This window comes from Chenopodium album, chromosome 5 (genome assembly GCF_948465745.1).
Source record: "Chenopodium album chromosome 5, dcCheAlbu1.1, whole genome shotgun sequence".
Lineage (NCBI taxonomy): Eukaryota > Viridiplantae > Streptophyta > Magnoliopsida > Caryophyllales > Amaranthaceae > Chenopodium > Chenopodium album.
The window spans coordinates 71,979,510-71,992,889 of NC_137838.1; the positions used below are offsets into that span (position 1 = coordinate 71,979,510).

Sequence of the window (13,380 nt, forward strand, 5' to 3'; positions counted from 1 at the left end):
CGTAGACAGGTGTTTGAGGGAGGAGGTTGGGTGGAGGTATTGTTACCCTTCTCACCAAACTGTAGTTTGCTTCTCACTTAAAATTATGCACTTGTTTTTCAACTTTTAACCAAGTATGTCCCTCATTTGATGGCATCCCTCAAGTTCCATCTGTTGCCTAACAATAAAGCCACTCCAAGTCCAACAATCTTGCCTAACTCAGTTAAGCAGGGTGAAATTCCAACATTTTGAAAGGTCACATTTGATAAATGATGTTATGTTTGTGCCTGATTCCTCCTTATTTGCTAGCGTGAATTCCATGAAAACTGACTCGTATGGAATCAAAACGATTCATATACAACTGTTGTATACCAATTGCCTGTTGGTGCTATGGTAATTGGAGCAGCAATTGGTAGGGATAACTGTGTGTTCAATATTCAAAACCAAGCCTTGAATCCAAACTAGCCCAAAGGGTGAACCGGTGGAACACTAAAAACAAAAACAATTATTTATGTTAAATGCAGTACAAGGCCGGTTTAATAAATTTAATTTAGTAGAACTAGAAACATCATTATGCGACAAAACTCGTTTACCATATGCATAATCTATAGATTATAGGCAAGCTGTTGGTCGGAGACCCGTGAAGAGTAGTTCTGTACTGTTGTTGTACTTATTGAGAGTTACAGTACAAATTCTGGTTGATGCAAATTATTGTACTTGTACTAGTAATGTTATGGCTTCGATGATTCTAGTTATTGTACCTTTGACTCCCATTTTTATTACTCTATATTGGGTAGTTATTTAGTTAAGTTTTATTGAGAGCTGAGGTATTCAAATCATGGCCACAAACTGCTTTTTACTTTGATAGTAGCTGAGCAGCACTAAGGGTTTGATCTAGGGATGACAATGGATCTGGACCCGACCCGGATCCGTGGATCTAGATCCGTTTTTCACGGATCTGGGTCTTCAAATTTTGGACCCGACGGATCCGAGTCCTGCTGACAAAAACGGATCTGGATCTGGGTCTGGGCCCTAGACCCGGATCTAGATCCGTGGACCCTTTTTTTTTTTTTCCTATTAAAAAAAACTAAAATTGTTTGTTTCTTTATTAAAAATGTATCAATGTTAGTAGATTAACCCTTTCAAGAGATGAATTTTGGATGCTCATAATATATACATCAATCGTTGTTTTTTCACTAGCTCATATGTAACATCGTATTTTTTTGTTGTTTATAATTTTAATTCAAAATATGAGTGTATAAGTTGGTTAATTTGGGGTTGAACTTAATAACCAACAACGTAAGTTTGAAATAAATTTTTTGACCCGAACATTACATTTATTGCAAAATATTAGGCAAAATATATTGGACCCGTTTTGGACCCGGATCCGTTGGACCCGACGGATCCGGATCCAGGTCTTCATTTTCTAGATCCGACGGATCCGGGTCGGATCTGGATCCTATATACAAAAATGGATCTGGATCCGGGTCTATCCGGACCCGGTCCAGATCCGACCCGTTGCCATCCCTAGTCTGATCTGATTGACTGAGCTGAGCTGAATTGAACTGGACTTATTAGAGCTGAACTGAACTAAATTTATTGGAGCTAAACTGAACTGAATATTTTATGAAAGAAGAAAATTAAGAACTAAACTGAATTGAACTGAACTGAAAATAATCTAAAGAGAACAGGCATTCTCTTCAGCTAAATTTTAGTTCAGTTCAGTTCAACTTCAGTTAGTTCAGTTCGGTTCCTAATTTTCTTCTCTTATAAAATATTCAGTTCAGTTCAGTTTTGTTCAAAACATACCCTAAGGTCTGATTTATAGGGAAGAAAAAAATTTTAAAAAAAAAACATTAAGGAAAATATTTGGTAACCATAGAGAAGGTTTCGAGGATTAATAGGTTGTTCAGATTAGGTTCAAATTTCATTACAAACGATACTAACCTTACAAAGTAATCCACAATAATAATCACTAACTTCAAAGAGAATCAGTAAAAATAATTTGAGTTCAATAAAATTAATTTCGATTCAGTAAAAATAATTTAAATTCAACAAAATAGTTTTAGTTCAGTAAAAATAAGGCAAAGTGAAGATACCGTACTTTCAGATTGGTTTTGATTGGGTTGGGTAAATTTTGAATCATTGCTTATGCTTAGATAGATTAGTTTTGGATCATAATGGCCTGGGTGCTTATTAATTTCAAAATTGATTCTTATGATTAATATTTAAGTTATTTTTGACATGACTAAATTGAGAACAAATTGTTATTAAAGGGGTTTTTGTAATGATGCACATGGAGTATATTGAATCAACTTAATCTTACTCCAATTATTGATTACAGGAAAAAAAAAGTGGAAAGCTAAACGACGCCCTCAATTATCTAACTAACGCCCGCAAATTAAACTAAAATTACAAAATTACCCTTGTTTGATAAAAAAAAAAAATTACCCCCAAATCAGAATTTACCCTCCCAACCCTCACTTCTTATTCACTAACATAATTCTCTCTCCAAATAACAACCACCACCACTGCCGCCGCCACCACCACCACCACCACCTCTTCATATTACCCACCAATACCTCTACCATCACGATCTACAAGCCATGATGCCGAGGAAGGGAAAAGAGAAGTCGGTCGCCGGCGGTGAGAAGGTCATTTTTTTTTTTTTTTTTTTTGAAATCAAGTGAAACGCCCGTTTTTTTCGCACAACCTAGGCTGAAACGCCTAGTTCGTGCGAACAACCATGCGGCTGTTCGAGAAATCTGGGCGGTTGAGGTGAAATGCCCAGATTTTTCGTTCAACCACACGGTTGAATGCCAGATCTAGGCGTTTCAGCCTAGGTTGTGCGAAAAAAACGGGCATTTCACTTGATTTTATTTTTTTTTTAAATAAAATCGTAGTTTTGGATTTTCCGCAATTGGGGTTTATTGTTATTGTGTTTTTTTTTTTTTTTTTTTTTTTTTTTTTTTTTTTTTTTTTTTTGTTGTATGTTTAGATTTGAACATTTTCGTTATTGATTATTTGGTTGTATGTTTAGATTTAAACATTTTTTATTTTTTGAATGGCTATTTCTTTCACTTTCATAGATTGTTATGCTCTAGTGTATAAGCAAAACCATTACAGCATACATTACTTCGTGTAGTATTACTTTCAACTTGAGGAAAAAATTAGTTGTGCTCTAGGCTACATAATTTTCAAAATTATCATCAATTTAACACTAATTTAGTTAGTGAAAAAAAATTTGTCAAGTAATATTGTGAAATAAACTATCAAAATATATTAGTTTTCTTCTATATATCAAGTACATTATTATTAAAATGAAACATGGATCGGATTATCAAAATAGAGTCAAATAGCTAAATATTTTAAATATAAGCACTCCATATATGAATTTAGAGTGGTAGAGCTACAAGAAACAAACTTCAAAAAGAAACACAACCTGCCAAAAGGAGCAGAAAGCCCCCAAAATTGGAGAAAGATACAAGGGAGAAATGTTTAAACTGTATTTAAAGTAGGCATCAGCTTTGCCACTATTTACTTATCTTTGACCAACTAATACATAAAGTAAATTTTATTACCTATAATATGTTATTGGGTTGTCTTTCAATACATCAAATTTTTTTATCAATCAATGGTCCTGTTTTCAAAGTATGCAAATATGAAAGTTAGAGCAGTAAGGAATCATGGCAGAATACAAAATTATCAAATTAATTGTGAGGGCCAAACCCGTGCAGTGAAGCAAAACTTAACTAATATTTCTGTTGGTTTGTTTTTTTTTTTTTTTTTTTTTTTTGAGTTATCCATTTTTTAGAAAATTAAATTAGCTTAATATGTAACCTAGTTTAATTTTTAGAAAATTAAATTTATGATTTAGTATTTGGTTGAAAGTTTAGATATTTAGGTGTGATTTATTAGAAATATTGTTTGGTCGAGCTTGTTTGTTTTATATCAACGCCATTTTAAACTCATTAGATTAAAAGGCACAAGTATTAATTCCATTTTATTCTAAATTTAGAATGTAGTCGAGGGTTTTGGTCCACGACATGCTAGATCACGTGATATTAATGCATCGATTAGGAGAGATAGGGGGTCGGGGATTAGTATACGGGAAGTTAGTTCGGTACCAGAGCGCGACAGAGAAGTGGATGAGACTTATTTGGATGAGCAGGAGGGAGGCGGTCCTAATGCTTTGTTGAGGACTACTGGTTCAGTTTCGGGTTCGGGTTCGAGATACGAGGATGATGGACCTGAGGAAGATGAGGTTGAGGCTGATGTAGATGCAGAGGAGCAGCCGACTGTCGTGACGAGAGGTCCTGATGGGAGATTTACGAGTTCACGACCACCTCGATCTGTAGCGTCTTGGCTTGTTCAGGAGCCGATGGACGGTGGACCCGAGGTTGGGACCATTATTCCTAGTTTTGGGGCCTATGTTGCTCGATATATTTGGGATGGGGAAGATCGACGGTTTTTGCGGTGTCATACTAGAGCTGGTGTGTGTAGATTGTTGATGGAATGGATAGAGGATTTTACGGCAGACACTACTACGCGAATACGACAAACTGGGTTGTCGCACGTACCGAGCATTATGCACGACCACCTTGATTTTCCGCTGATTTCTGATTTTGTGGAGAGATGGCAGCCAGACACAAACACATTCCACCTACCTTTTGGTGAGATGACCATCATGTTGCACGACGTACACCACATACTTGGTATTCGGGTTGATGGGGATATGGTTGCCGATGATCTATCTAGTGACCAGTATAGGACATTTGCAGCCGAGTTGTTATAGTTGACTACGGAGGAGCTACAGGTGAAGACTCAGACTGCCATCTACAGGAACGGTGGCGTCCATACTGACCAGATTATATCTAGATGTCGTAGTGTAGAGCAACTAGAGGCGACTCAGGTCATTGGTTACATGTGGGTCCTTTTGGGTAACACACTCTTTACTGACAAGAGCGGTTCTCGTACCCACCCTTCTTTTCTCACTGAGTTGTTTGTGGAGCATAACTTGGAGAGGTTGACGAGATACTCCTGGGGTTCAGCCACACTAGCGTACTTGTATCGTCAGCTCGGGCATGCCACCCGAAATGGATGTGATTCTATCGCGGGTTGTCTAACTCTTCTACATGCTTGGATATACGAGTACTTTCCATGTTTTCGGCCTCACCAGGGTGTGTTGACGCGAGACGTTCCATATGCACGTGCAGGGTTATGGGACATTGGTATGGCGCGGAAGCATCAACAGCGTCTCGTGTCCTTTCGTACTCGACTTGACCAGCTGGGTGACTATGAGGTATAAAACGATACGTAATACTATTTGTTTTACAATGCTTTTATTTATAGTTGATTTACACCTGTATTAATTTGTAGGTATGCTGGTTGCCGTACGGAGCTACTCCTGCATTGAAGGTGCCTAGGACTGCGTTTACCGGATGTATTCGATATCGAGGCATCATAGAGCCATATATGCCCGGTCGAGTTGTTCGACAGTTGGGGTTTATACAGGAGATTCCCGGTGACATGATTAGCCCCGATGATGCTCAGAGACCAATTAGTGTTAAGTCTTATAGGGTCAGTTTTTCAGCTCAGATGACTACTCGCATGTGGAATGGATTTGTTCCCGGTGCTGCGTTCAGTCTTCTGCTAGGTGGATATACTAGAGTTCCACCTGGCGGACATACTTGTGCACCTAACTACCTATCATGGTTCAGGAGAGTTAGCCATCCTATCGTCACTCCTAATGTTGAGGATGATCACGGTCTTCCTGAGAGGACCAACGTTGATTACGTAAGTTTTTTTGTTAGTTGTTTTTTTTATTTATTTTTTTCCTATTACTAAAATTAATAAAATTATAATTGTTTGTGCAGTGGGTAGGACGATTCATGGTTGCAACACAGCGATCACTTAGTGAGTACCCTACACTATCGAGAGACACCAGAGCAATGTTGGCGCAAGTGATTGATGATTGGAATGCAATAAATGGACTTGCAGATTAGTTCTAATAAGTATTTTTAGCTTGGATTTTGTTGTTTTATTAGACTATGTTTTGGATGTTGGACATTTAAGTTTTATTTTCTAATTATCTAGTTGACATTTATGTATGAGTTTTTTATTTTCTAATTATGTAGTACTTGATTAATATATTTTAAAAAGAATTGCTTAAAATAAATTAAAAAATAATAATGTTTATTACGATTACGATTCTTGGGTGGTCGTCCCCTTACACGGGGGTTGACTCTAGGCTCCTGAAGGTCATCGTAGTTAGGATCCATCTCACCCTCAATAACTCGTGACACGTGCCTAAGCATCACAGGATCGCTGGCAATAACCTGATCAACAAGGGTGCGGAAATGAGCTCGATCCTCATCATTTTCATCAACTATATTAGGAATATCGACACCATCTCCAATGACAAGGGTCCTCCAAAATGGATGAATGTCCTTCGAATACAACCCCTTACCTGCAGCAATCGAGTCGTATATTTGGCACGCACAAGGTAAGCCGTGGGTAGTACGTAGAGCACACCCACAGCGTCGATGGATATCCGTACTCAACCCTCGCATCCTGTTCGTCTCATCGAGAAGAATCGACAGACAATAGTGGGATACCTTTCCGTTCAGCTGATGCAAAGGCTTATGCTTGTACTTCTGACCATGACTTGTTCTACATGCCTCCAATCCATTACGAATGGATATGATCTTATTCTCAATCGAGCAGTGCACTTGAGCCCAAACCGTGTCTAAAGAACCTGTTGAACTGTCAATCCAACACTTCAATGCTGAATGCTGGCTCTCAACCCTGCAGTTGTTAACATTGCCGAAGTGTAGTACCTGGTTTGTCCAAAACAATACAAACTTCTCTTTGTGTACGAGCCAAGTGTCCACAACATATTCAATCACTTTCGGCCATCGACTCCACTTGGTTTTCAACACTGCAAGTTCTCTTTTATATGCCTCTTCAGATGTAGCATTAATCACAAGCCTCCACCTCCCATTTTTAAACTTGGCACCAATCTCCTTATTTTTTTCAAACACGGAAGTAACCTTTGCCTGAACATCTTGGTTAATATGCCACACACACAACATGTGTCTTGTCTTTGGAAACACGCTCTACAACGCCGCACAAAGGCCAAACTCCCTATCTGTCAGTAGTACCGACGGCTCTCTATGATGACCGATCAACAACCTCAAGCACTGAAGCACCCACCGATAACTTTCTTGGGACTCTGACCTCATGAATGCGTATGCAACAAGAAAATTTTGATTAGTCGGTGTAACCCCAACAATCTCAAAGAATGGCATGCCGTATCGGTTCGTCTTGTAAGTGGAATCCATACCTATCACGTACGGGTATGTGCGTAGCAAATTTGTCATGATCGGGTGTGCCATGAAAGCATGTTGCAACACATTGCTGGAATCAGTAAAAACCCAAGTGAGGTATTTGCTCTGTTTGGCCAAATGAAGCACCTGGTGAACTACTTCTCTTCCCTCAAATTGCTCCATTCTTATTTTACTTCTACAGTTGTAGACATGCCTGATGTTTGGACGGTCTTCGGGAAACTTTTCTGCAAGAGTTCTCATGATATGTCGAGGTGGAACCTGTGCCTGAGTCATGTCACGTACTACCTCCTTAGCAGCAATACTAAGACCACTAATTTGTCGATGTCTCTCAGGATAAACAACCAAAGAATGATTGTGAGTGCCGTTCAAGCAACTAAGCTTCCAACCATTTACTACTCTGACATACTCAACCTTGAGTTTGAAGGGACAATTATTTGCCTTGCTTTTGGTGTCTTTGCGTATCGCGTTCATCATGTCTCTTATCATGCCCTTTTTTCCACGTTCACAACTCACATATCGATACGGTCGACCACTTCGATCGGTCTTGTAAGAAGACTTAACTAACATAAATCCAAGCGGTCGACAAACATTTTGTGCCCATATAACAACATCTTCAAAACTCGTAAACACCTCATTAGTAAAAAAATGTCCGCTATAGTCCAGACCATCACCATCCTCGGACTCATAATCCTATATAAATATTAATAAAAGTTAAGAACCCACAAACACGACTAATAATAATAATAATAACAATTTTAACAACACAACTGATTATAAAAAAACTTAATATATTCAATGATATAAATAATAATTTAAACTCCATAATCATTCTAATACAATATTATAAGTTTATAAAATAATTTTAATAACAATAATAATTTCAGAAGTGTAAAATCCAATAACAATCAACCTATACGTGAAATAAAAAACAAACAAAAAAGAAAAAAAAAATTCGAAACCCAGGAAACGCCTAGGATTTTCGAATGACCTAGGCTGAAACGCCTAGTTTTTTCGTATGTCCTAGGAAGTTTCGAAAAAACAAGGCGTTTAAGCCTAGGGCATTCGAAAATTTTGGGCGTTTCTTGGGTTTCGAATTTTTCAATAAAAATGAACGCAACGTACCGATTCCGTACTGTTCGATGAGCCTTCGGCGAGGGTCAAAGGTTGTGTTTCTGGTATTTCGTCGTTGTCCATAAGATCTAACGAATTTGATTTTGCAAAATTTTAAAAATTTGTTTGATTTCACGGTGGTTGGGGTGGTTGTCCAATGAACGTCGGTGGCCATTGACCACTAGAGAGAACGGTAAAAAGTTTTGTGTACAGTAAAAGTGTGAAATTAAGGTAAAATTAATTATTTTTATAATCATTATTATAAGGTTAATTACGTAATTTAATTTTATTTTGCGGGCGTTAGTTAGAAAATCGAGGGCGATATTTAACAACCCCCCAAAAAATGTAATATATTAAGGGAATGTTAAATAAGAAGCTAAAAAGGAAAATATTGAGAATAATTTAGCATTAATTATGTCCATTGGTTTATAATTCGTTATTTTTTTACTTGCAACATTTAATTTATAGCTATTCATATATATACTTCATTTTGACTAATTTTGATAATTTATAATCAAGAGAAAAAAAATATACTCGTAGTCTTAAGGAACTTTATTAAATTCGTCTTGATTTATACTTCTATGATAAATCTAATTATTATAATTTCTTAAAGGTTTTTTGAAAGCTAATAGCTATATAACTCGTCAAATTAGACTCGGGTAGATTTTTTTTTGTTTTTTTGATGTTTATATAGCTACAAGGACAGGTGATGAGAATCGATCTAAAAATCGACTGAAATCGAGAAGAAAGCCCTAACCACATGAGATATCTCTCACTCTCTTAGGACTTGGGTAGATGGTGGTACCATTTACATTCAATAAATTGGGTTGATTTTGTCATGTTGGCCATGAAATTAAAGGAAATTATGTGGAAGTAGGTCGGCAAATTATAACATGCACCATGGTGCATGTTAAACTGTGTGCACCACCAGTAATAAGATGCCACGTTTTTTACAATTTATCATCACTGCCAACATTATTATATATATCGGTATTTTCTCTCTCCTCTCTTCTCCTCCCTCACACTTTTTTAATTTCTGATTTCTCTCTCCTCTATCTTCTCTCTCCTCTATTTTTCTCTCTCTTAAATTCATTCATTCATCACCATAAATCGAGATTCTTCATCTTTTCCTCTTACAATTCATAATTTCTAACTAATTTCTCTCACCTCTATTTTTCTTTTTCTTAAATTCATTCATTATTGTTGTTGATTTAATTCCTTCATCACCATTGTTGATCACCATATATTAATTTCAAAATTCGTTTTCTTCAACCTTCAATTTGAAGCTTTGTTAATGGAGTTTTTGCAAAGAAGTGAAGTTTAAAATGGCGAATTTGACGAGGAGAAGGTGTTTAAGACGACGAAGTTGATTATTTTCCAATGAAATTCCATTGTCTAAATCACTATGGCTAGATTTGAATTTCGATATATGTAGATTTCATATTATTTTAATTTTTTTTGTTAGTGATATTTGTGTATTCTATTATTAATAGATCTGTTTTTTGTTACATTTTGGTCTTTTGAACATTTTAAGTTAAAAATCTGAACGTAGGATACGTTTTCTATAAAGATATATTTTTACTGACATATATTTTTGGATTTATGAACATCTTAATTATAATTTTGAACATGTGATACATTTCTTATGAACTTTTTTTAGATATGTGTATTTTGTAATCAATTTTAAAAAATTGGTGTTCTATACTTTATAATCTATATATCTGAACATTTGATTCTTTGCATATGAAAATTTATTATGTTTTCGATTTATGAATTTTTAAAACTTTTTTATGTTTTGTAATTATAAACCGATTATGTTAGATATTTGAACATGTGTATGTTTTTTTTTATGAACAACTGATTTTGATTGATTATTTGAAAGATATTCATATATTTAATGTTATGTAAGCTGTTGAAAGTGTGTTGAATTTGATTTTTGATTTTAATTGCTATTTTTTTTTTTTATGATTTTCAGTATCATTTATAATTTAATTGTTGAATTGATACTTTAATTTGTATTTGATGAATATAATTTGTTTATACCATGTTTTTGAATATTTTTTTCATATAATTTGAGTAACGCACTTTCCATTGTATTTATTATCAAAATTGTTATTAGCAGTATCATATTATGAACATTGTTTCTATTTTTGAACATTTAGGTTACTTTAATGAATCTTCCATTTTACATAATTTTCTGAGATGTATATATGCTTTTTAGAAAATAATTGTAAACGTAATTATGAACATTTTTTTCCAATATTTGAACTTTGTTGTTTTATTTTTTAACTCCAGTAATGATTATTATGAACTATGTTTGTTTATTGCAGTTGAAACATATGAAGTTGTTTATAAGGAAAGTATGAAGGTTGAGCAACATCTAAGCAGTGTCTTTAGGTCAAGAAGTTTTTGAAGGGTGTTTTAGTGGTTTGTGGTTGGGGTTCAGAAGTTTATGTAGGGTGTTCAGCGTTTGTGGTTGGGGTTCAAATAATTTGGTAGGGATTTCAGAGGTTTTTTAGGGTGTTAAGTGGTTTGTCATTGGGGTTCGGAAGTTTTGTAGGGTGTTTAGTGGTTTGTGGTTAGGGTTAAGAAGTTTTTGTATGAGGTTTAGAATTTTTTGTAGGGTGTTCATTGGTTTGTGGTTCGGGTTCAGAAGTTTTTGTAGGGTGTTTAGTGGTTTATGGTTGGGGTTCAAAAGTTTTTGTAGGGGGGGTTTAGAAGTTTTTGTAGGGTGTTCAGTGGTTTGTGGTTGGGGTTCAAAAGTTTTTGTAGGGGGTTCAAATGTTTTTGTAGGGTGTTCAGTGGTTTGTGGTTGAGGTTCAGAAGTTTTTGTAGGTGGTTCAGAGGTTTTTGTAGGGTGTTTAATGGTTCGTGGTTGGGGTTAAGAAGTTTTTGTAGGGGGTTCAAAGGTTTTTGTAGGGTGTTTAATGGTTTGTGGTTGGGGTTTAGAAGTTTTTATAGGGTATTCAATGGTTTGTGGTTGGGGTTCAAAAGTTTTTATAGGGGGGTTCAGAAATTTTTGTAAGGGGTTCATTCCTGAACCTTTGTTGATTCCTGAACTTCTGGTGCTTCTTCAATCTAACCTGCTTCTTGGGAGCTTTTACTTCTTATTACTCTACTTGTTGTAGGAATTTTTTCCTTTAGGTTTTTTAAAAGGCCATTCAGAGGTGGTCTTTAAAGGGGGGTTCGGAGGTTTTTGGTGGAGGATTCAAAGGTTTCTAGGTGCTTTTCACTTGTTTCTTGGGGCTTTTTAGCGGATTTTGGTGGGTTATCTATGTATTCTGGTGGCTTTTCAATGGTTTCAGAGGGCTTTTCATTGGTTTCTAGGGGCTTTTCAGAAGTTAATTAAGGTTGTTTAATATTTTGTGGGTGTAGTTCTGATGTCTTTGGGGGCTAATCAATGTTTTGTTGGGGGTAGTTCAAATGTTTGTAGGGCCTATTCAATGTTTTGTGGGGCTGATTAGTGTTTTTTGGGGCTGATCAGTATTTTATGAGGGTAGATCAGATATTTCTGGGAGCTGATTAGTGGTTTGTGAGGGCAAGTAAGTGGTTTGTGGGGGTTGTTCAGTGGTTATAGTGTGTTGTTCATAAGTTTCTGGTGGTTGTTCAGTACTTGGTCGATCTAATAATTAAAAATCAAACAACAAAGTGAGCAAATAAATAATATCTAAATAAATTATTACATTATACGAACGTAATTAATTGAATTTCTAAACAAATTATTACTTCATAAAGCACATAATATATGGACATAAAGCACAACGTATATGAACATCAAACAGAAACTATATGAACATAAATATACTTGTTAATTGGACTTTCTGATATTTCTTTGTATAATTCTTCCAATATTTTTTGACAAACAATTGGCCTTCCTTTAGGTATATCATCTAACTTCTTCTTTTTTGGTGTTCTGAGTTGAACATTTGGCTAATTGGACTATTAAAAAAATTTCAAAAATGAAAATTTCAGAAAAAATTGAAATTTTGAGTAATAAATTAATTACACTTCTTCATCTTCATTAGTAGGAGAACATAGTTTTGATTTTCTACAAAAAATAAATTGAAAGAAAAAAAAATTAAAACGACAATTATGTTCATGAATTTAGAAATTTGTTGAATTATATTAGCAAATTTACAGAAATTTAAGTAATGTTCACCTTTTAGAACTGTTATTTGTTTTTATCCATGGCAGTAAAACAGTTTTTTAGAGAGAGAAAAATGGAGAGAGGAGAGAGAAAATTAAAATAAATAAATGAGAAAAGATTTTGAAATTATGAGATGAAACATAATTTTTCAAACAAATTAAAAAATTGATATGGCGGTTGAGAGAGGAGGAAATAATTTTTTTTTAATAAAAATCTGAATAGTATTGGGCATGTTTTTTGGGTGGATATAGCTACTGGGCTATTATTTGGGCTTGGTGCACCTATTTGTAGGTGCACCAAGGTGTATGTAATACCAATTGCCGGACAATATACGTATATATTTGGGTTCAAGTCCCAATTACTAATTCAATTGTTGGCAGTTTGATAAAAAGGCCTACACATTTTATGAGCCTTAATTTATACGAGTACTTAAATTGTGATTATAAATCTAACTGTCTTAGTGGACTTGATTTTACGTAATGGGCTGGCGACTCTGATTTGTGTCCTATAATGAATTTGTTCCACAAAGCAGGAGGCGTTTGGTTTGGAGTTTCGGAATAGGGTAATAAAATCAAAAGGATTCTCAACTCTCAAATCTCAACCTTATTAAGGGTTTGTTTAGTTTGATGTAATATGATTTCAATGAAAATAATCTTTCTATTTTCCCTTATATTTTCACATTTTTCTTTAATTTGGTTTGTAAGGGGTGGAAAATAATTTTCCCACAAAAATGACTTTCCTATTTTCCCTCCCTCCTATTTTCCTCCGGTTTTCTTTCCTCTCATTCATCCTCAT

At 35.3% G+C, this 13,380-nt stretch overlaps 2 protein-coding genes across 2 annotated transcripts; one reads left to right on the top strand and one right to left on the bottom strand.

Annotated features, from left to right (window-relative positions):
* The first annotated feature begins 4,903 nt into the window (after positions 1-4,903).
* Positions 4,904-5,984, top strand: LOC145633105 (protein MAINTENANCE OF MERISTEMS-like). Its single transcript, XM_081685398.1, has 3 exons — positions 4,904-5,281; positions 5,359-5,775; positions 5,856-5,984. Exons 1-3 carry the CDS (start codon positions 4,904-4,906, stop codon positions 5,982-5,984), a joined length of 924 nt encoding a protein of 307 aa, XP_081541524.1.
* Positions 5,985-7,097: 1,113 nt separating this feature from the next.
* Positions 7,098-8,522, bottom strand: LOC145633106 (protein FAR1-RELATED SEQUENCE 5-like). The gene is made up of 2 exons (XM_081685399.1): positions 8,451-8,522; positions 7,098-8,018 (listed from the first exon to the last, which is right to left on the bottom strand). Exons 1-2 carry the CDS (start codon positions 8,520-8,522, stop codon positions 7,098-7,100), a joined length of 993 nt encoding a protein of 330 aa, XP_081541525.1.
* Positions 8,523-13,380: the final 4,858 nt, after the last annotated feature.

Coding starts and splice junctions, on each gene's coding strand:
- LOC145633105 (XM_081685398.1), top strand. CDS start 4,904: ATGTGGGTCCTTTTGGGTAACACACTCTTTACTGACAAGAGCGGTTCT. Junction 5,282..5,358: donor ACCAGCTGGGTGACTATGAG/GTATAAAACGAT, acceptor ATTAATTTGTAG/GTATGCTGGTTGCCGTACGG. Junction 5,776..5,855: donor AGAGGACCAACGTTGATTAC/GTAAGTTTTTTT, acceptor TTGTTTGTGCAG/TGGGTAGGACGATTCATGGT.
- LOC145633106 (XM_081685399.1), bottom strand. CDS start 8,522: ATGGACAACGACGAAATACCAGAAACACAACCTTTGACCCTCGCCGAA. Junction 8,019..8,450: donor CATCGAACAGTACGGAATCG/GTACGTTGCGTT, acceptor ATATTTATATAG/GATTATGAGTCCGAGGATGG.